At 42.7% G+C, this 22,761-nt stretch overlaps 1 protein-coding gene across 1 annotated transcript in view; it reads right to left on the reverse strand.

Annotated features, from left to right (window-relative positions):
- The window catches only part of SND1 (staphylococcal nuclease and tudor domain containing 1), a 457,708-nt gene that overhangs the window by 409,029 nt on the left and 25,918 nt on the right, over positions 1-22,761 (reverse strand). The window contains exons 3-8 of the mRNA XM_008154047.3: positions 15,382-15,502; positions 8,891-8,969; positions 6,057-6,217; positions 5,225-5,316; positions 4,445-4,603; positions 3,117-3,223 (exon numbers count right to left, since the gene is read on the reverse strand). Of these exons, the coding sequence (XP_008152269.1) occupies positions 3,117-3,223; positions 4,445-4,603; positions 5,225-5,316; positions 6,057-6,217; positions 8,891-8,969; positions 15,382-15,502 (719 nt within the window). The remainder of the gene's footprint in view (positions 1-3,116; positions 3,224-4,444; positions 4,604-5,224; positions 5,317-6,056; positions 6,218-8,890; positions 8,970-15,381; positions 15,503-22,761) is intronic.

The following is a 22,761-nucleotide window of genomic DNA, read 5'->3' on the forward strand; positions in this document are numbered from 1 at the left end:
TTAGGTCAGCAAAGGGAATCCACCCTCGCCATGGGAGCAAAGAGTACATGATCCTACCACCACCAAGGCACCCAGGATAAAGGCAATCAGTCAAATTAGATTAAAGTGTGACAACAGCCACAAGAAAAAGTGTATAAGCAACTATCCAAGATGCATATATAAACCATAAACCCATCAATGGTAGATTGGCTCTAAATATGCAATATTTTTAACATGGACAGTTCAAGTCCACCTTGATAATTAGCTCTTTGGCTTATCCAGCATCTCCTGAGTGACTACTATGTGCTAGGCACTGGAATGACAAGCAGAGCAAATGTTCTTTTAAATGGGAAGAATACATATATTAAACAAACAAATATACAAGGTGGAGCAAAAGTAGGTTTACAGTTGTTCATATGGTGAATACAATAATAAATAATACAAGAATAAACTATGTTTCATGTACTCACAACTGTAAACCTACTTTTGCCCCAGCCCATATTTTTTTAAATAAATAGGCCTGCTCAATTTCCATGTGAATTATGAAAAGGTTATCAGCTACCCAAATCTTCATGGAAAACAAGAACAAAATTGTCACTGTAGTGCATATAAAGATAGGAAAAATGGACAAAACTACAATAGAAATTCACTAACAAAAACTGTAAAAAAAAAAAAAAAAAGTCACCCTGGCCAGTGTGCTCAGGGTTTAGAGCGCCGGCCCACAAACTGAAAGGTCACGGGTTCAATTTCCAGTCAAGGGCACATACCTGGGTTGCAAGTTCAATCCCCAGCCCAGGTTGGGACGCATTAGGGAGGCAACCAATCTATGTGTCTCTCTCACATCGATGTTTCTCCCATTCTCTCTCTCTTTCTCTCCCGCCTCTCCATCCTTCCCTCTAAAAATTATCCCCGGGTGAGGATTAACAACAACAAAAGTAAAAAAAATCATGTTGGCAGAAAAATTTTCAAGTACTAAAGTAGATATTCTTTGAGTCAGACTGAGAAAGGTAAATGGAGTGAGTATGTGCAAAGCTTTAAAAAAATAAATCAATGAGCAGCTGTTTCACATGTACAGGGGAAAGGAACTATATTCCAAAAACAGTATTGCAACTGTTTTTAAAGAAACGCTAAAATGAGAAAAAGACAAAGCCACATTGTAGTAGTTTTAAAATACATGAAGTACTTTGATAGAGATTTACCAACAATACAACCAAGTCAAATATAGCATGCAGGCAAGTAATCACGTCATCAAAATACGATTTTTGTTCCTTGATCTAAACCTCTTTTATAATGATAAGCATTCTCTGAAAAATCCATAAAATCTCCTGGAGATGTTGTAAAACATGTAGATACTACTGTCATTATACTCACTTTCTTGAGAGAGGCAGAAACTTAAAGAATGCAATAACAATTATCAACCAAAATAATAATTTAGAATAAGAGACTGACAGGATTTTCTGAACAAAAAAAAAAAAAAATGAGCATTACAGATTAATCAGAGATAGTTGGAATACATTTTGATAAAAAGTATTGCATCTTTGAATTGAATGTAATTGTGTAACATTAAAGACTAATACAACTTGTATATAATAATTATGTTTTTCTTAATCTACTTTTGTCAGACATACCATATCAAATGACCAGATTAAAATCTATTTTTATAAAAGGTCGCAAGTATTCCTGCTTACAGGTGTAGAAGGATGTAAAAGACCTAAGAGAAGGGAAGGAAATTATAGGCATTCAATTCTTGTTTTTGCACATCTCTTAGCTGTGTGCCTCAAAGGCAAAAATGTGAAGTTATCGAGTCCAGTATAATTTTATAATTGTGAAATGAGCCATACAAGCCTGGAGAGTGGAACATCATCATCAGTGGTCAGTAGTCTGCTAAATGTATCCTGGGCGGTGGTGTCTGGGACTTCCCGGACCATCGTCTCTATCCATTTACTCTTGCTACCTGCTTCATTTCCTTCCATCTACCCCACCAAGTGAATGAGCTTCACCTACACCCCCAATCTTTGAAATATCCACTATGCTTTTTTTCCGAAATAAGTTATTTTTACATCTACACCTAGCCGAAAACATGACAACAGCACCTCATGGTTGCATTAGCAGTTATAAATAAAACATACTTTTAAATAAATTAGGGCACTAGGCCTCACAACAGCACTGAATGGTCCTGTGTTAGGCTCACAGGCTCAATCTTTCCATCACATCCCTGGCTCTAACCTTACTGTTTGGGACTAACTGGTAAGCAATTTCATTGCCCTCAAATGAACATCAAGTTTATTCCATCCCAAATACCTAAAACCCAGAATTGGAGAGGCTTGTAAAAGAAAAAAAGTGACCTGAAAACATTAAAAAAGCACATCAAGTGAAGAATAATGTCTTGAGTAAAAATCTAGGTCCTTACTATACAGCATTGAATTCCACTGAATCTAAAGACTTAAAAGTCTTCTATGAGATCCTAGCCTCTGGTGTAATGCTGGAAGCCAATTCCAGCATGTCATAATTGCAAGAGTTTCATCAAAAAGTTGATGGAACTTGGGGACTCAACAAGGGCTGAGTCACATATGTTGTCACTTGTTGGGAATGGCTAAAGGCATTTCCCCAAACCTGAAAAGGATGCATTAAATTGATTATTAGCTGCCAGACAGCTCAGGGGATCTTAATCTACATGTTATCGCCTCCTGTTGGCCAAACACCTGAACAGCTGAATGCAATTCCTCAATCTGACAATGCTTCTGTACGGAAACCCTACCCTTTGAAGTGTATATCTCCACCTTGCCTTAGGACAAATTGTGCTAATAAAAAGCAAGGGGTCCTGAGACAAGGAGAACTTGATTTCTTCAGCCAAGCTCCTCTGCCCCTCCATATGCCTTTCAAAATTATGTTTTGTCTCTGGACTCTTAGTTAATCTATGCACAGACCCTTCTCCAGATTGCTGAACCCCTCTAGATGCTGGAGATCAAGACCACCGACATTAAATCACGCCCAACGTCCAGCAATAGTGTAATTTCCCTAATCCTTTACTGAAATAAAACGGACACTGGCATAGATGAGTGAGAGATCACTAGATTTCTTTCCCCAAAGATCCTTAACAAGATCCTTGGCTGGAAGGTTTCCCTGACAGACCTTACCTCTCAGCTGCCCTCAGCTTTTCCGCACCCCTAGTGTACACTGCAATCGACCAATCCACACAGCGTGCAAAACCTTCCTTCAGGAGGAGCTCTGTGATGTTGCCATTCTGAAAAACAAGGCACATGAGAAAGCAGGCACAGATTAAATTCGATGGCAAGTGAATAATTTCTCTAGTCCTCTGACACAATTAAAATAGTCACAATCTAATTTGCAGTTCATTTAAATAACAACAATACCAAAAATAAAACCATAGAGCCAGTTTCCTCATTAAGAAACCAGCTTTAAAAAAAAAGAAAAAAAAAGAAACCAGCCCTAAGATTGACAAGCTATCTTGTGACTCCTCTCCACAAACTTGGCTTCATATCCTCACAACACCAGCATAGTAACTCTCACTTAATAGGAATCGGATAAATGTTAGTGGCATTGAATGGAATTGACATTTCAATAGCTCTTCTTGTGGGCAGAAGAGGATGTTAATCTTTAGTGGAGATTACACCTTATTATTTCCTTCACTAAGATCAGCACTTACTCCCCTTTTCATAAGGGAAAGCTGAAGAACGAGCTGAGTAAGGGAATAACTTAAGCTACATTTTGCCCAATGAATTACAGCTCACATTCTGCTATGACACAGAGCCATCTGGCAGGGCACGGGCAGACAGCTAGCACTCCAGAAGAAACAGACATGACCTTGGCATATTCCAAAGCAAGCCTCCCAGCCCTCATAACTGCCATGAAGGAAGAATTCTCTAGCCAAATTATAAGTAACAGTTTACTCTGTGTTGGATATAGATTATAATAATGAAAACCCACTCAAACCTGGGTGTTAAAAAACAAGGTCATTTTCTGTCCAAGAATAACCCGCCTATCAAAGTATACAATAAGGTACAATTCACCAATAGTCAGAACATAAAGAGTCTATTACCTGCTCAATAGCCGAGTTAGGGAGAAACTGGATAAGGCCTGGCATACACAACATAATTTTTCCATAGAAAGATTTCCTCGTCATAGTTCTACCGATACTCCAAATAGGTAACTTCTAGACCAACATGCAAACTTGCCAATCCTATCGTGCAAGTTTCAATGCCACTTCTAATTGACGTGGCAACCTCCCACCTTCCCTGTGCACAACTTCTATGACCAGCACTTGGAAAAATAAGTGATAGCGTTGTTCCTCTTCCGCTTGTAAATTCAGTCACATTTGAGATTAATTTCCTAAAAGTGAGAAGTTGCACAGATCTGCCCAATTCTATCAGATAAGTGACATCTCGCTTGCAAATGCTGCAAAAACCAGTAGATGCAACAAACCCAGCCGGCATGGCACACTCACTGGATGAAGGATGGTACCCAGAACATTCTGGTTATGGCAGCTCTCCAGAATGATCTGAACATCTCTCTGAAGCAGTCGAGACTCGGTGAAAAATTTGGCTTCTGCAGCAAAAGGCTCTGGTGTTTCACTGCCATCTGCTTCCCGTCGAAAAGTTGGGCACTACAGCAAAAGTAAGGTGAGTGAGTAACGCAGCCTAAACCTGAGTGCTCAACACACGCCACACTGAGCCATCCAAAAAGCACAGTCCAACAAGGCTACACTGGGGATAGTCTCAGGGCAGGTATTCTAACACTTTTCAAAACATACTGGTGAAAAGTAACTGGAAATAGCATCATCTCAGACTTCATGGCAAGCCAAATAAAACTCAAGTTATCATGGGGAAAATAATTTTAATCACAGTTGGAAATGACCCTTTGCCAAGAAAAAACTCATCAATGTCTGGCATTAAAGCCTTGGCATTTTTTTTTTCAATCAAAATGTGTATTTCACATTAAGATAAGCCAAACTCAGCAAACTTTAGAGCCTCCCATCCTCCACTGCTGGGTTTCAACAATCTCTCTGCACAGCCCACTCCAAACAGACCCTGAGTACTTAAAAGTTTAAAAAATATTATTTGATTTAATTAGAATTGTCCCACTGCAAAGTTTAAAGTACTCTAGCCAATGCTAATGGCCCATACTAAGAAGAAACAGCAGATCCAAAGCCCACAAGTAGAAAAATCTACCTATGACTGAACACTTCAACAAACCCTAAACCCACCCCATAGTCCAGTGGTCTGACCTTGATCCCTGACAGCATGACGGTAACCAGGTAGTAATCTGGGAGGAGCAGGGCCCTGACCACACTGCCGTCTCGCACGTGTTCGATGATAGCTACATGACAAAATAAATAGCTTAAGTCATTAGCAAAACTCACACCAGGGATAAACAATGCCCAATCAAACTGCATTGAACACAGTTCCTCTCCCCAACACCCTCTGGAAAGCCTCCCTCTGAAAAATGATAAAGCGCTGGCAGATCATGAGTATTCACACAACAGACTCTTCCACAACTATTCCTGGGGAACACAGATCACGAGTGTCTTCCATATGAACCATCTGGGACCTCATGGCTCATACCTAAGCTTTGTTATCAGTAAGGTAAGTTGCTCATCTTAGTAGGACATGCCCACTAAAAAATAATTAATAACAATTCAGATTGGCAATAATTCTATTTTACTGAGTCAGTGTTAACAAGGTCTCAAAGTAGGGCCAGAACTATATTGTGTGTGTGTGTGTGTGCGTGTGTGTTTAGATGTATAAAGAATATACATTTCTACCTCAGTTACAAGGATGGTATTTAAGTAGCCATCTTTTAGAAAACAGGAAGATCCCCAATGTGCAAAAATACCAGCAATTTGCCACCCTATACTAGCAAAGACTAACCCCTGCAAAGTATGTCTGATGTGACCCATGTGAACTGGATCAAGTTTTCTTCCAAAATACCATTGTGTCCCTTAACAATTCCCCGTGGATAGTAAATAAGCAAAATAGGCTTTATAAATCTCAAGAAGCTTAAGAGCAAATAGAAAGAAATCACCCCAAGTCACATCTGTCTTTGCCCGCCAGCCTCACCATTAACAGGCTTCTGGTGGTGTGAGTCCACAAAGTGCCTTGGGTTCTCAATGGTATACTTGAGGTCCCGGATAGTATGTGAACCATTCCCGTCACTCCACATCCCTTTCTTAGCTGCCTTTGCTTGTTCCTCACACTCCGAAAGCCGGTTCTGCTCAGGACTGGGACATGAAAAATAAATATGTGTGGTTAGTGAGCTCACCACAGAAATGCCAGGGTCTCCTTTGAAGAGACCAAAGCATTTATTTCAGATCAATAGCTTCAGACCCAAACCTATAACCAGAAAAACACCATGAGTGCAACTTCAGGATTAAAGATTTGTTCCAACAACAGATTCAAACGTAAGAGCATTTAATGAGAAGATCCAAAGAACACATATCTCAGCACTGCCACCATCAGTGATTACAAGAGAACAAGTTGGTGGCTCATAGGGAAGCTGCTCCAGGGGGTACAGCTTCATTTAACTATCCAGATTCGGGAACTGAAATCCAGGCAGAGCCCAGCAGGACACAGTGCAGAGAAAGTGACTAAGAACCACCCTTACTCCCTGTTGCCCACAGAACAGGGCTGGAGAATGCAGAGCAAATACTGTTATTGCAGATAATGTTACCCCAAAACTACTTACATATTCACTAAGGCCAGCTAAGCAACAGCAGTTTGAAAAGGAAAGACTCCTCCTTCATCAGGCAGGAAACCACACTATATACAAGAGCAGCCAGAAAGTCAGCAAATAAACAAAATCAGAAATGGCTCTGCTCTTCTCTCTCACACATGTGTGAACAAAACAAGTAACCTGCATGGCCTTTCCACAGTCTGGATGCCTGGGTCCATCGGTGGCTGCAGGCATAAATGCAATCTCCCACCTCAATCAGTAGGATTATCTAAGGAGGGACCCCTGCCTATAATTTCTCAAACCAAAAGTCTTAACTACCTTTCTAACCCCACCTAAAAAGATATTCATATCCTCAGGGAACCAAAATCACATCTAGAATTCAATGAAAAAAGAAAAAAAAATGTACCTTAAGAGACAGAAGCAAGCCTTAAAAAGGAGAAAAGGAAATTTTAAGTCAAGACAACTTTGAGGAGCCCAGCAGGCGTGGCTCCGTGGTTGAGCATCAACCTATGAACCAGGAGGTCATGGTTCAATTCCTGGTTAGGGCACACACTCAGCAGTGTGGGGCAGGTAGGAGGCAGCCGATCAACGATTCCCTCTCATCATTGATATTTCCATCTCTCTCCCTTCCTCTCTGAAATCAATAAATATATATATAAAAAGACAACTTTGAAGAAAAAAAGGATTGGTTACACCAGTGGAGATTTATTTGTTGAGATCCTACAATCCTACTATGAGCTTTTTAAAAATTCTTCATTCTGGTTGCAAACTGAATTCCTAAAATCTTTTGAGATGGATGGATAAATACTCTGGAACTGAATACCTATGGCAGGGGTGGGGACGTCCTAAAATCATGCCAGCAATTGTCCTTAAGATACAACTTCAGCATGCTTCCAAAAACACCACCTAAGACAAATGGTTTAATTCAACAAATTCCCAGCAAATGATTCTATGAAGTCAGAAAGGACCACAGAAGTTTATGGTGAATGACTGGGCTCCAAGACTAAGATGACGGGAATAATGCAAAAAGTGCATTTTTGCCTTTGCTCATCCCCATTATTAGTATAGTCCATGCAAATATTTATCCAAAGCCATTCTACAGTGACAACAGTCATATAATACAGCAAGGACTTAATGATTCAAACACCATCGTTAGCCTCCAAATTACTGATGTAGCTTACCACTTTTCAGAGACTAAAGTGTTAATTAAAGCCAGCTGCAATTCATCCTACTGAGCACCAACACTGGTGAAGGACAACATGACACGTACTATACAGCCTCCATATATGACACTCATTTCTAATAAGTTCACAATGCCTTTAGCTAAACAAATCCATTTTTACCTACTATTAATTAAATATCTACAGATCCACAGACCAAAACAGACTTCAAAGGCTTTGGAAAGAGTTAAAATTTCCCTTACTTTAAAAAAAAACTACAACCATTGAACCCTTAGTTTAAATTCTAAGCAGATTTTGCTTTGAATTCTACTTGGTATTTATTCTCTCCACTTTATTTTTCATTGCACTTATTCCTTGCACATGATATCTATTTGTTCATTTGTTTCTTGTCTCCCCATCAAAATGTTAGCAGAAGCTAAGTGTGTTTGCTCATGGCTCTATTCTCAGTGTCTAGAACGAAACCTGGCACATAGTAAGTACTCAATGAATCTTTTGAGATGGATGGATACTCAGGAGCTGAATATCTATGGCAGGGGTGGGGACATCCAGCCCACAGGCCACATAAGGCCCTCAAAATCATTTGATCTGGTCCTGCCAAAGCATTAAGGGTGAGTTAACTAAATGTTTGACCAAAGCAGGCTCATTTTTAAGTTGATAATTTTGTATGGCCCTCGAATGATGTTATAAGTATCCAAATGGCCCTTGGCAGAAAAAATGTTCCCCACCCCTGATCTATGGTTTAAGACATAGCCTGTTGAGTCTTATGATATGAAGACTAAAAGCTGCCTTTTATGCCTGTTTTTTAAAGGAGTTACACACATCAAATGGTGAATGACCTGCTGGCTCAGAATAATCCAAACCTGGGCAGGAATGTTCTAAAAGCCAGAGAGCACCAGAGGTTACCCAGTTAATGTCAGGGGAGAGCAATGAAAAAGCAGCAAAGACAAGGTAGAGTTGACAATCCAACCTCCCTTGAGCAACCCCAGCTCTCCCAGTGGAATAGAAGGAAGTCAGAGGGTCAGAGAGTGATGAAGACTTACTTATTAGCTCTCATGCCTTCTCTCCGGGTGGCCAAGCCCTCTGCAACCAGAGACTCTGCAATGTTTTCCCCATTGGTATCTGAGGAGAAAAAGAGAATTAAACACCAGATTCAAATCTGCCTCCAATGACAATAGAGCTCAAATGAAACCCACTTTCATCCTTAGCTCTTCAAGAAGAACGATGTTGCCAGAGAATTGGAAAAGGCAGCAATGTGGTGTGGTGTTTTTCAGAAAAACTTTTCTCCCAAAATCTCTAAGATCCAAAGGTCTATAAATCTTTTTCCCAGGACTTTGTTTCTAAGTTTCCTGTGTCTCTCCCAGGCCAAAGGCAATCTCAATAACTACGGGAGATTGACAAGAAAGCAAGACACATGCGGCACCCACGGAGTGTATACAGAGCACTGACCTAGGGAGGAAGGCCTGGCGCTGAAATGGGAGGAAGGCCTGGCGCTGAATACACCTTCTGCCACGTAATATCTTAGACAAGGTCTCTCAGCATTACTTTACTCCTCTATAAAATGAGAAGAGTACCTGCCTACAGGGGTTCTTGTGAGAATTAAACAATAATGTCAGTAAATATCCCAGTACATAGGAATTAAAAACATACTATATATACAATCAGATAGACAGATTTGTTCAGGATTATCTATTACATTTTACACCAGAAAGTCCAATTCCTCTCAGGGTGTCCTCTTATTGTTCCAACAGGACACCAAGACAAGCTATGCAGTTTGACAAAGACTTTCTCCTGCTCTCACACAGAGACGCATGGGACAGTGTCGAGATTTCTAACCTCTCAAACAGCAGCCTTCAGAGCAGGCAAGAAAAATAAAGGTAAACGAAAACCCAACCCAATTAGGTTTTACCTGGGCACTTAAACCATTAATTGCATTTCCATGCTATTGAAAAAGCTTTTAGGTTTTGTGTATTCTCTTAAATCTCTGCTTGTCAGCCAAAACAATAAAGGAAGCCATCTCTGAGGGAATCACCACATAAAAGTGTTTAATATGGCAGAAAACAAGCTCCTAGATAAACTAAAACACAGCAGTCTAGCTGATAGGTAACGTCAGCACAGAATAAAATTCTGTACGATTTATATTCGACACACTATCCAACGACTTCTGCAAGCAAACAAATATACATAGCACCTCCAAACCCAGCCTAAATGCCTTGCCATTAGCATGCCCCAATTTCTTCCAGGCAAATTGTAAGCCTCTTTTTTTACCAAGAAAAGTTAAGATGAATGATATTTACACAAAGGACGCTCAGGTTCTGAGGCTGAGCGTGGATCACAAGAACCTTTCCACTGAGGTAACTGCTGAGGCCAGACACACACAGCTATCTGACATTAGTAAATATTACATTGGTTCTTTCAAAACAACAGGAATACAAAGAATGAAAAGTCAAAAGGAAGGATTCAACAAATAAGGGGAAAGTTGAACAGAAAGGGGCCAAAAGGCCGGGGATGAAAAGAACAAAAAGCTGGGGTACAAACAAGGTGATTGGCCATAAAAGCAGACCAATCAACAGCATACCAAACAGATACTTTTTTAGCACAGAGCACTCTGATAATGCCTGTCAGCAGACCCACTTCTAAAAATTTAGTTCTGATTGCTCCTTCAAAGAGAGAAAAATACATTTCTCTGGGCCAACCTCCCAAAGAAGGCAACAAAATGTGGTAGACAGAATACTGAAAACAGGGAATCTGTAGAGATGCATCTGATTTTCTTATTACTTATCAACTTTTGAATCTGATCAAGTCACAATTGAGGATGGCATTATGAGTAGGTAGGTGACTATATTTTCTCCAAAAGTTGGAAGACTAATCATCTCTTTTTTTAATAAGTTCTAGGTTACCTACAATTTCTTAAATTCTACCATTCTCCCCTAACATAAAAAGAGTGAGTAGCACCCTAGCTGATTTGGCTCAGTGGACTGAAGGGTCCCAGGTTAAATTCTGGTCAAGGACACGTACCTCGGTTGCAGACTCAATCCCTGACCCTGGTCGGGACACAGGAGGGAACCAATCTATGTGTCTTCCTCACATCAATGTTTCTCTCTGTCTATCGCCCTCCCTTCCACTCTCTCTAAAAAATCAATGGAAAAATATCCTCAGGTGAGGATTAACAAAACAAAACAAAAAAGAGTGAGTAGTCACAAACTAGGACAAATCTATGAATACTAATTAATTATCTAAGCCACTTTTTCCTTTCATGAGAATGGCATTGAGAGTTGGCTCAAGTATCTGAATGAAAATAATAAACTTTAAGCCATTTAATAAACCTTTAAAACTCAAAGATGTAGGTAATTCTCAATCATTCTTTCAGTACCTATTTAATGATCAAATCCTATGTGCCAGGTTTTATTCTAAACATTAGTGTGTTAACTATTAAACTATATCCAGTTTATAATTTGGATCAATTTAAAAAATAAACTTTTAAAAAGTAACATTGAAGGATAAGGGGGCAATGAGGGGATAGGACACATATGTAATATCTTAATCAATAAAGAAAAAAATTTTAAAATAACATTAAAGGTTATTTTTAAGTGTCAGAGCCTCTTAACATAAACAGACCATTTTAGTTGAAGATGAGGGTTATTTAAATGAACTCTTAGATATATCTGTGCCCACAGTGAGGTCTCTTTCAGAATAACAGAAGAATGACCAGCTGTTATTAAACTGAAATTATTTTAGGTATGAGATCCTTGAACAACTGCATTTTGAAGACAGTGTACTTCTACTTGTATTACATTCAGAATTTCTAACCAGTAGCCATCCAACAATAATGCTTATGTGTTTTATTTCCTAGTGTATTACTTGAATTATGTGTAAAAGGCAAATCTGTCTATTTCTCTTTTTGAAAAGATTCCATATCCTATATAATAAAGAGCAAATTGACCCTCACGCCCTCGCACAAGATGGCCACCACATGTGGTCAAAGATGGCCACCAAAAGATGGCTGGCAGTTAGGGGCAACCAGGCTGGCAAGGGAGGGCAGTTGGGGGGGGGGGGGGGGGGACCAGGCTGGCAGAGGAGGGCAGTTAGGGGCGACCAGGCCGGCAGGGGAGGGCAGTTGGGGGCGACCAGGCCTGCAGGAGAGGGCAGTTGGGGGCAACCAGGCCTGCAGGGGAGGGCATTTAGGGGTGACCAGGCCGGCAGGGGAGGACAGTTGGGGCAACAAGGCCTGCAGGGGAGGGTAGTTAGGGGTGACCAGGCCAGCAGGGAAGGGCAGTTAGGGGCAACCAGGCCAGCAGGGGAGGGCAGTTGGGGGTGATCAGGCCAGTAGGGGAGGGCAGTTGGGGGTGATCAGGCCAGCAGGGGAGGGCAGTTGGGGGCAATCAGGCCAGCAGGGGCACAGTTAGTCACCGATCAGGCTGGCAGGGGAGTGGTTAGGGGGGTGATCAGTCTAGCAGGCAGAAGTGGTTAGGGGCAATCAGGCAGGCGAGTGGTTAAGAGCCAGCAGTCCCAGATTGTGAGAGGGCTATCCGACTAACCAGCAGTCGGACATCCCCCGAGGGGTCCCAGATTGGAGAGGGTGCAGGCTGGGCTGAGGGATCTCCCCCCATCAAGTGCATGAATTTTGTGCACCCGGCCTCTAGTATTACTATAACTTCTCATCCGATCAAGAAGCAGATAGCCGGATCCAGGTGAGGCCTTGTGCAACTAAGCCCGGGTGAGGCCACGTGCCCCTGGGTCTGGGAGAGGCCAAGCGTCCCTGGGTACGGGTGAAGCCAGATCCTGGGTCCGGGTGAGGCCGTGCGCCCCTGGATCCATCCGGGTGAGGCTGGGTCCCAGGCCCGGGTGAGACCACGCGCCCCTTGGGTATGGGTGAGGCCACGTGCCCCTTAGTCCGGGTGATGCCGTGCCCCTGGGTTCGGCCGAGACCAAACCAGAGGGAGTCGGACCTCCATTACCACCATTTGTCCACCATCCAGAGCTGAGGGGTCAGTGCTGACATGTACACATAAGGAACTACTGGACATCGAAATTGGGTCTCAAAAGAACTGTTGGTCCAGGGGGAAGCTCGCTACAGATTGATTCATTTGCCTGTCAGCATAAATATTATTGCTCGTCTCACATTCAGTTCTTATTAGTATATATCTAGTGACATATGATCTCGTTCATCTAGAGGAAATGATGAACAACATAGACTGAGGAACAAGAACAGAACCAGAAGCAAGGAGGCATCGATCGGACTATCGGGCCTCAGAGGGAGGATAGGGGAGGGTAGGGGGAGGGTGGGGGGAGGGGGAGAGTTCAACCAAAGGACCTGTATGCATGCATATAAGCCTATCCAACGGTTAAGTTCAACAGGGGATTGGGGCATGCGTGGGGAGAGGGGTGGGATGGGAATGGGGGGATGAGGACAAATATGTGACACCTTAATCAATAAAGAAATTTAAAAAAAAAAAAAAAGAAGAAGCAGATAGCCATTTGTCTGAGAGGCTGGAAAAGGTGGTGTTCCTCTACTAGGTAAATTCGACAAACACCTCCAAGGTCATGCCCATCTAATACCCTATATTGTTTATCTAATAGCTTACAATTAAAACCAGAATCTTAAGAGGATGATATTAGCCTTGTCATTCTACCCTGCTTGCTTACTCTAGCACTAACTAACCAAGTCAAATAGATTATGTAAAGCAGCTCAACTGGAAGGTTATTTTATCAAATAATCACAAGAAACAAAAATATCCAAAATAATTTCAGATGAACACAATTGTTTTATGCTTTACAGAGAACATTCTACCAAGTATTTCAATGGCCTATTTCTGTTCAAACTCTATTCCACAATCTTTCTCTCCCTCCACCTAATCCAAAAGACCAGAACACCTAATATCCACAAGCCATCTGATCTAGCTAAACAATCGGCATATGTGTACACACATACACAAATGTATTTACTGAGCACATACTCTGTTCCAGAGATAGGTACTTTACATATACTATCTCTTTAAATTCTCTCAATAACTTACAAATGAAGTAACTAGGACTTAGAAAAGTTAAGGTTAAGTAAAGGTCATATGAGAGGAGAGGAGAGCCAGGATTCTAACCCACATGTACACGACTCCAAAGCCTGTGTTTTTCCCACTGCAAAACATGTGGCTTACAAAAAACCACAAGCCATAAACAAATCTTCCTCTAGTAAAGAGAGTCCTCATGAGCAGAAGAAAACCCACAAGATAGATAAAGGGAATAGAAGATGTAATTGGAAATCTATAGGAATTCAATTAGCACTATGACCTAGAAGCACACAGCCACTGAGTTCTATGCACTGAGGGCCTAAATACAGGGAATGATGCTATGCTGTACAACAAGCATGTCCAACTCTAAGGCTAACACGGGCCAAATAAACAAGGTTTAAGTTTATGTGCGCTGCAAAAAAACAAAAGCTTCAATTTCCACTGAAACGTAGGTTTATTTCGATAGAGACATGCTAAATACAAAGGGCTGAAATAAATGAGTAATCGTTGACATAAAATAATAGAACATTTTAATAAAAATATTTTTTCTTAAACATTAACTTACCAGACACTGAACAATGCACAAATTAATAAGCGTAACGCAAATAAACCTATTTTTCTTGTTCTCCAAAAGCTAACTATTTCCTGTTGCATACACCAAAAAAAGTCATACAAGACTAATGACGTGGCAATCAGTTGCTAAAATATTCGCTGCTAGCTGTAGTGGAGAGAAATGGTGCGCAGGTGCGTAAGAGAAATGAATGTAACACAATTATAGTAATCAGTCATTAGCGAACGTTGTAGTTCGTTATTAATAACTAGAGGCCTGGTGCACGAAATCGTGCACGGGGGGGGGGGGGGGGTGTCCCCTCAGCCCGGCCTGAGCCCCTTGTGCAGTCCAAGAACTCTCAGGGGATGTCCGACTACCAGCTTAAGCCTAAACTGTCAGTTGGACATCCTTAGTGCTGCCAGGGAGGCCGGAGAGGCTCCCACCACTGCCACTGCACTTGCCAGCGTTAGCCCTGTGGGAGTGCACTGACCACCAGGGGGCAGCTCCAGCATTGAGCGTCTGCCCCCCTCCCCCGGTGGTCAGTGCACATCATAGCGACTGGTAATTCTGCCATTCGGTCTGCCATTTGCATATTAGCCTTTTATTATATAGGATTATGTATAACAGGATATTGTAAAAATTAAGTTACAAAATTTTTATTAAGATGTTTCTTACATACCATTATATTAGCTGGCCACAAAAATATTTGTTGTGAGACACATGCGGGCTGCGAGTTTGACTTGCTTGCTGCACAACATACACCTACACCAAGCCAGGAAAGCAAACACAGGACCGGAATATCAGGGAACTCCTCTGCACCTATGTGCCATGAACTCACACTTCCAAGTACATCAATAGCCAACTGTCCTAGAGCTACCTCCACCAGCACTCACACTGGCCTTCCACCATATGAAAACTGATGGGAGGAACTTGCAACTCAGAGAGGAGAGAAATGAGTCCTTTCCTCCTTGCTACTCACCTTTTCCAAGGTAGATCATGCCATACTCTCGTCCCTGGGGAGTCTTGTTTTCTATCGTGAAACAGACTTCCTTCCCAATAAGCTTCTTCCGAAGGAACTCTCGAGCAGGAAATGCCCAGGGCTGAGAGACAAAACAAATGTGTCACATGAGAACTGCCGAGTTCCCCACCACAATCATCATTCAAGTTCATTTCTTCAATATCCTGGCCCTGCACTAGGCCCTGAGAAGAATATAAAAATGAAAATGCACACAACACAGATTGCACACTTAGGGAGCTCATAAAAAAAGAAGGTCTAGCAGTGGATTTAACTAGCACAGGCCTTGAAAACAAGCCTCAGTTTCCCAGTCACTGGCAGGAGTACTTTTTCCCACATCACTGTCTATTCAGAGCTATAGCTTACTTTGTGAATAATAATTGCCCATAATTTTATAGCACTTACCACATACCAGCCACTACTCTAAATGCTTTCTATTTATTAGCCCACTTCTGGGTGGGTGGTCCAGATTCTAGAAACTTACCTAGCCAAAGGGGGAAGTCAGAACGACCTCCATTTGTTCACCTCTATCCAGTTTATGAAGCGCTTTTACCAAATATTAAACTGTCCTGAAACCAGTTCAAGGCACTGTCCAAGTAGAGATAAGGTTCTAGTGCTATTCTTATTTCAGAGTGAGTCCCCTAGTCAAGTAAGAGCCTTGCTTATGTCATTTCTTCCACCTTTTTTAAGAACAGCCAACAGAGTTGAGAATGGCAAGAACTATTCTCCCCAAAATGTCTCCTCTCTTCTACTGCTCTAATCTGAAGCTATACCAGTGGGATCCTCCCAGGATCTTGGAGAGGACACCAGTAACAGGCCCTGGTCACCTTGACAATGACACAAAGAGTGAGCCACACATCCACACAACAGGAAGTAGTCTCCATGTGATCTCAAGATACTATGCAAAGGGATGGTTTTGTCCCATCCACAGCCCATCACTTCTAGAATGGCTGTCTCCTCTGAAGCAGCCCTGTCACAGTCAGTGGCCACAGGCCCTTGAATTTACAGTCTGGACCTAGCTCAGTGCCCCAAGTTCCCTAAAAAAAAAAGAAATGAGGAAGGAGGGGTAAGAGTTCAAGGAGCATTATGATCAGCAGGAGCTCACGTGCAGAAAAAAATGCGAAGTATAGAAGGGAAGAGTGGTATACGATTAGCAGGCACTGTCTATTATAATCTCATAGAGCCACAAAACTCGGCCACCCTCCCTAAAGCAGGGGTGGGGAACGGCAGGTCCGCAGGCTATGTACGATCCGAGAAATCATTTGGTCTGGTCCTGCCAAGGCATTAGGGGTAAGTTAATTAAATGTTTGACTATAGCAGGCTCATTTTTAGGTTGATAATTTTGTATGGCCCACAAATTATGTTATAAACTAGAGGCCGAGCATGCGATATCGCGCGAGACCCAGACTGACTCCCACCGTGCCAGGCGGGACCCAGACTGACTCCCACCGTGCCAGGCGGTGTCAGGAACCAAGAGTCGGTCAAAGGATTAACTCTGACCTTCAGTAAGTTACTGAAACTAGGCCCACTTCCTCTTGCCTGAGGACAAAGCATTTCTTCTGTAGCCGCCCTTCAACCGCCACACCCTTTATCTATAGTTACGACTTTAGCCGATTATCTAGGTCAGCCCCCACCCCTCCTAGGCATCCACCCTTCTAGAAATCACATATAAGGAACGATGTAAAAAATAAAGTTTTGAGGCTTGATCAGAAACCCCTTTGTCTTGCCTCCATTCTTTGCGTCCCTTGTCTGTCTCTCATTCTCTTAGGTGCGCCGCCTCGGTACCCCCGTTAGAAGACCCCCGCAGGCCGGGCGGGGAAAAGGCGGGACGCAGGACCCAGACTGACTCACGTCGCGCAAGCAGCCTCCTGTGACCAGTCTTTGGTCATTCTGCCGTTACGGCATCACGACCACAGGTCTTTTATGATATGGATATCCAAATGGCCCCTGGCAGAAAAAAGGTTCCCCACCCCTGCAAGGAACAAAAGTATAGACTTGACCTGAAAAGAAACCCTCTGCTGACCTTTTCAGCCCACGAAGATTGTTACACAGGTTATCCAAAAAGCTTTTCTACAAGAAAAACATCCATATGACTTCCCAGAAACCAGAAGCCAAGCAACCAGTTGGGCTAGTATACACAATACCAGTCCTGTTATATAAATCAACTGCAGATGGTTCTAGGAAGAACTAATCCTGAGTAAGTGCTCTCCAAGACACAAATGCTTACACTCAGTCATCTAATTCTCTCTCCTCAAAGCATCAACAAGCAAAAGAAACAAACACTCAATGGCAATATATAGTTTATGTATATATATTTTATGTCCCATTTGTACCCGTTGCCCCACTCCTAAAAATTAAAAATAGTACCTGTATCAAAGAGTCTGATTACTGATAAATTAGCCCAATTACCAACCAATCACAAAAACACTACTGAATCTAGTAACAGGCTCCTACCATTTTTATTAACTTAGTGATCCACTTACTCTAAAAATATCTTCTACATTAGATCTAATGCTTAGGATCTAGTTCTAAGTGCCATATTAACATCTAAAATTCAGTAACACACTGCCTTCCTAAACATTTGGGAAAATTCTGGTAAGACAAGTACTCCTAAAGGAAACCAAGATTTTGTTAAAAATTCACTTATCAAGGGTCAGTTCACAAGGAACTATCTAGGCCAGGCGTCCTCAAACTACGGCCCGTGGACCACATGCAGGTGTTTTTGCCGTTTTGTTTTTTTACTTCAAAATAAGATATGTGCAGTGTGCATAGGAATTTGTTCATAGTTTTTTTTAAACTATAGTCCAGCCCTCCAACGGTCTGAGGGACAATGAACTGGCCCCCTGTTTAAAAAGTTTGAGGACCCCTGATGGGGAAACCTCCAATATCTACCAACTAGGCAGAATGACTAAAATCTTTTAGAGCTTGCTGAAGGAGCATCCTTCTCTAAGGACATTCCATTTACAGATGGTTGGTCACTGGGCCATGGGAGAAAGTCACACTGGAGGGCTTGAAAAGGACATATACCTAATCCTATAAGAAAAAAGAATCTAGTTTTTGTAACCTTCCTTTCTTAAACAAGCCTTCTCAAGTTGTGTTTCACTCAGGGCTGGGCAAATTCATTAACTGGACATGATCCCATCTAATAAAATAGTAATATGCAAATTGACCATCACTCCAACACACAAGATGGCTGCCCCCATGTGGACACAAGATGGCTGCCACAAAATGGCCAGCAGGGGAGGGACCAGGTCTGCAAGGGAGGGCAGTTGTGGGTGATGAGGCCAGCAGGGGAGGGCAGTTGAGAGGGACCAGGCCTGCAAGGGAGGGCAGTTGGGGGCGATCAAGCCTGCAGGGGAGGGCAGTTAGGGGTGACCAGGCTGGCAGAGGAGGGAAGTTGGGGGTGACTGGGCCTGCAGGGAAGGGCAGTTGGGGGGACCCAGGCCTGCAGGGGAGGAAAGTTGGGGTGACCAGGCATTCAGGGGAGGGCAGTTGTGGGGGGGGACCAGGCCTGCAGAGAAGGGCAGTTAGGGGTGACCAGGCCTGCAGGGGAGGACAGTTAGGGGTGACCAGGCCTGCAGGGGAGGGCAGTTAGGGGCAAACAGGCTGGCAGGGGAGCAGTTAGGCATTAATTAGGCTGGCAGGGGAGTGATTAGGGGTGATCAGGCTGGCAGGCAGAAGCGGTTAGGGGCAATCAGGAAGGCAGGCAGGTGAGCAGTTGGGAGCCAGCAGTCCTGGATTGTGAGAGGGATATCCAACTGCCCGTTTAGGCCCGATCCAACTGGGATCGGGCCTAAACGGGCAGTTGGACATCCCTCGAGGGGTCCCAGATTGGAGAGGGTGCCGGCTGGGCTGAGGGACACACACCCACCCCCGTGCACAAATTTCGTGAATGAGGCCTCTAGTATTATATGAAGAAAGGCAACTGGGAGAATCAGGAAAGAGACTAACCACCTCACCCCTCACAAGGGCAACAAGGAACTCCAGGAGAGAATATTTGTAAAAGTGTCCACACAGATGACAGCCAGCAGAAAACTACCTGATGGAGAAGGCTATCCCAACAGAGCCTCCTACCCTCTGCACTTGCTTGCTTTTTTCTCGAGGTGCTACCGATGCTAACCGTGTCGAGTCACACTTAACATCTGAGTGCAAAAGGTTAAGAGACAAGTATAGGGAAATTTGCTCAAAGCATTTATCAATTAAGGCCCAGCAGGACCAACAGGAAGAATAACTGTGGTCTTGTTCAAATGATTTTCCAGGGCTTCATCTAAGAAGCAAATGGCCATTAAGTAGTTGGGACTCAAAATTCCCTCTTCCCTTTAGAATGCCTAATTGTAGGCAATCTAGCAGCTTGCTCTCCACTCCTAGATTCAAGCAAGTTCTGATGTCTACCATGATAAAATTAAAAATTCCAATCTTTTCTTTGGACCAGACAAGACTTCTGAACTACTGAAACAAGATTAAATCCCATAGCAATGTAAAACCTTAAAGCTACCTACTTTTTGTACCTGGCCCAATGTTTAATACTTCTTGTCCCTCCTTTTCTTCTAATCATCCCACTGTACCACCTGTATATGTAACTAATCCCTCTCTGCCCCAACCATCCCACACCCCAATTCTCAAAAGTTCCACTGAACACAGGACTATGACATTCATTTCTATATTCCTCATGAAACCAACAGAAGTTCACACATAAAAGGAGCTCAGTAAATCTGCAGGAAATAAATATATAATTTCCACAGTGCCAATCAATGCAGTATCTAGGCTGCCTAGAAGCAGTGAGGCAACAATGGGGATTAGCCTGCAACAGCACAGTGATGGCTGGGGACACGCTATGGGGTTGCTTTTATTGCCACAAGACTTAGGAGAGAGAGCTGAGTTTCTTTGAAAGAAGATATCATGAGGGAAAGCAGAAAATAATCAAGTGAATGATATTTGGGATAGTAAAACAAAGGGAAGTAAATGAGTAATAATGTCCTTGACTCTATTAGAATGTGAAAATATTAGACAACTGTTCTAAAACAAAAGTCAGAAACAAGGGTAGTGCCACATTGCACAATCCACTGATTCCCCAAAAAGAGATACGCAGGTTCTTTTCCTCATTATTCATGTAAATGTGCATTCACTGTACACCTGCTTCACATCAGCCAATGACTAGGCATGTGATGAGAGATAAGGTCCCTTCTCTCAAGGAGCCTCCGTAGAGCAGGATATATAAACATGCAATAAAATGTTATGAATGCTAGGGCAGCACAAAAATAGGACAACAAAAGGAAATGTCAGGAGTGAATACCAACAAAAGGAAATGTCAGAGGTGAATACCTTCTACCTCTAAAGATTCAGCCTCTTTAGGACTGAATCTTTAGAGGTAGAAGGTATTCACCAGGACCAATGGAGAAGGAGCTCCTGATGGAGGGAGCAGCATGAGCCAAGGCACAAGCAGGCAAAACTTAAGTGGCTCTTAATACTTTCAGCATGGCTGGAACTTAGCATTCGGAACAGGGTCAGTAAGAAACTAAAAGTCAAAACACAAATGGCCTTGAGAATCCCAGGCTAAGGCATTTAAATTTCTCACAGAGGTAATGGGGAATCATTGAAATCTGGGAATGACACTGAGCAAGGACATAAAAGTACACTTCAAAAAGATCTGGGAGCATATAGAGAAAGGATTAGAAGGAGGAAAAAAGGCAAAGAAACTATTATGTCAATACTAGAGGCCCGGCCGAAACCGGTTTGGCTCAGTGGATAGAGCATCGACCTGCAGACTGAAAGGTCCCAGGTTCGATTCCGGTCAAGGGCATGTACCTTGGCTGCGGGCGCATCCCTGGTAGGGGGTGTGCAGAGGCAGCTGATTGATGTTTCTCTCTCATCAATGTTTCTGGCTCTCTGTCCCTTTCCCTTCCTCTATGTAGAAAAGCAATAAAATATATTTAAAAAAAAAATACTAGAGGCCCAGTGCATGAAATTCGTGCACTGGGCAGGGTTTGTGTCCCTCAGCTTGGCTTGTGCCCTTTCAAATTCTGGGACCCCTTGAGGCAGTGGTCGGCAAACTGCGGCTCATGAGCCACATGCGGCTCTTTGGCCCCTTGAGTTTTTAGCAAAGGCCAGCTTAGGAGTACCCTAATTAAGTTAATAACAATGTACTTACCTATATAGTTTAAGTTTAAAAATTTGGCTCTCAAAAGAAATTTCAATCATTGTACTGTTGATATTTGGCTCTGCTGACTAATGAGTTTGCCGACCATTGCCTTGGGGGATGTCCGCCTGCCATGAGCCCAGCTTCTGGCGGGGGGGGGGGGGGGGGGGAGACGGCGGGGAGGTGAGCGCTGCTCAACCAGAAGCTAGCTTGCTGCTCCTTAGGAGCTGGCCCCACCCCACCAGCCACTGGTCGTTCAGGAAGGTCATTCTTGCTTCAGCCCTCACAGCCCTGGCTTCGTCTGGACATTGGGCTGGATGGGGTCAATGGGGGGGAGGAGAGAGGGAAAGGAGACATATGCTAAACTTTCAACAATAAAAATTTAAATATATATATATAAATAATAAATAAGATTTTTAAAATAATTAAAATAAAATTGCTTCACTGCCTTCTTTTTTAAAAAAAATATATATTTTTATTGATTTCAGAGAAGAAGGGAGAGATAATAACACCAATGATGAGAATCATTGATAAGCTGCCTCCTGCATGCCCCCTATTGGGGATCGAGCCTACAAGCCAGGCATGTGCCCTTGACTGGAATTCGAACCTGGGACCCTTCAGTCTGCAGGCCAACGCTCTATCCACTGAGCCAAACCAGCTAGGGCCTTCACTGCCTTCTTAATTCAAACAAAATACCCTTTATTACAGATGAAAAAAACTAAACGTTTTCCCTAAATAAAAGATCCCCATGAGCTGCTATGTCAGGGAATAGCAGAGGACAGCTGAGATACCAACTTGTCCAACATCCATTAAGTTCGGACAAAGAAAAAATAATCAGAATCTAGAAATTTCATTTCTGAAAGCCAAAGCACAACTAAAGGAGAGACAAGAGCTGATGTTTGAAATTATAGGAACCAAGAAGACTAAACAATTAAGACTACCAAATTAGGACTCGTAGCAGCTGCCTGGAGAGGTAAGACCTGAAGGAGCCCAAGGCAGGCCACAGGGAAGGCTAGGTAGGTAGGCATTCCTGGTGAGAAGATAAGGGATAAGGAGGGGATGGTGGAGTAAAAGCTCAGAAGTTTCTCAAATCACCGTAACACAATGGTTCTTGACTAGTACTGAGCCACAGTTGCTTTGAGAAACTGATAAAAGCTCCCTTCCTTAAAAATGCATGTTTACACAAAATTTTGCAAACTTCATAGAGT

This window comes from Eptesicus fuscus, chromosome 14 (genome assembly GCF_027574615.1).
Source record: "Eptesicus fuscus isolate TK198812 chromosome 14, DD_ASM_mEF_20220401, whole genome shotgun sequence".
In the NCBI taxonomy this organism is placed as follows: domain Eukaryota; kingdom Metazoa; phylum Chordata; class Mammalia; order Chiroptera; family Vespertilionidae; genus Eptesicus; species Eptesicus fuscus.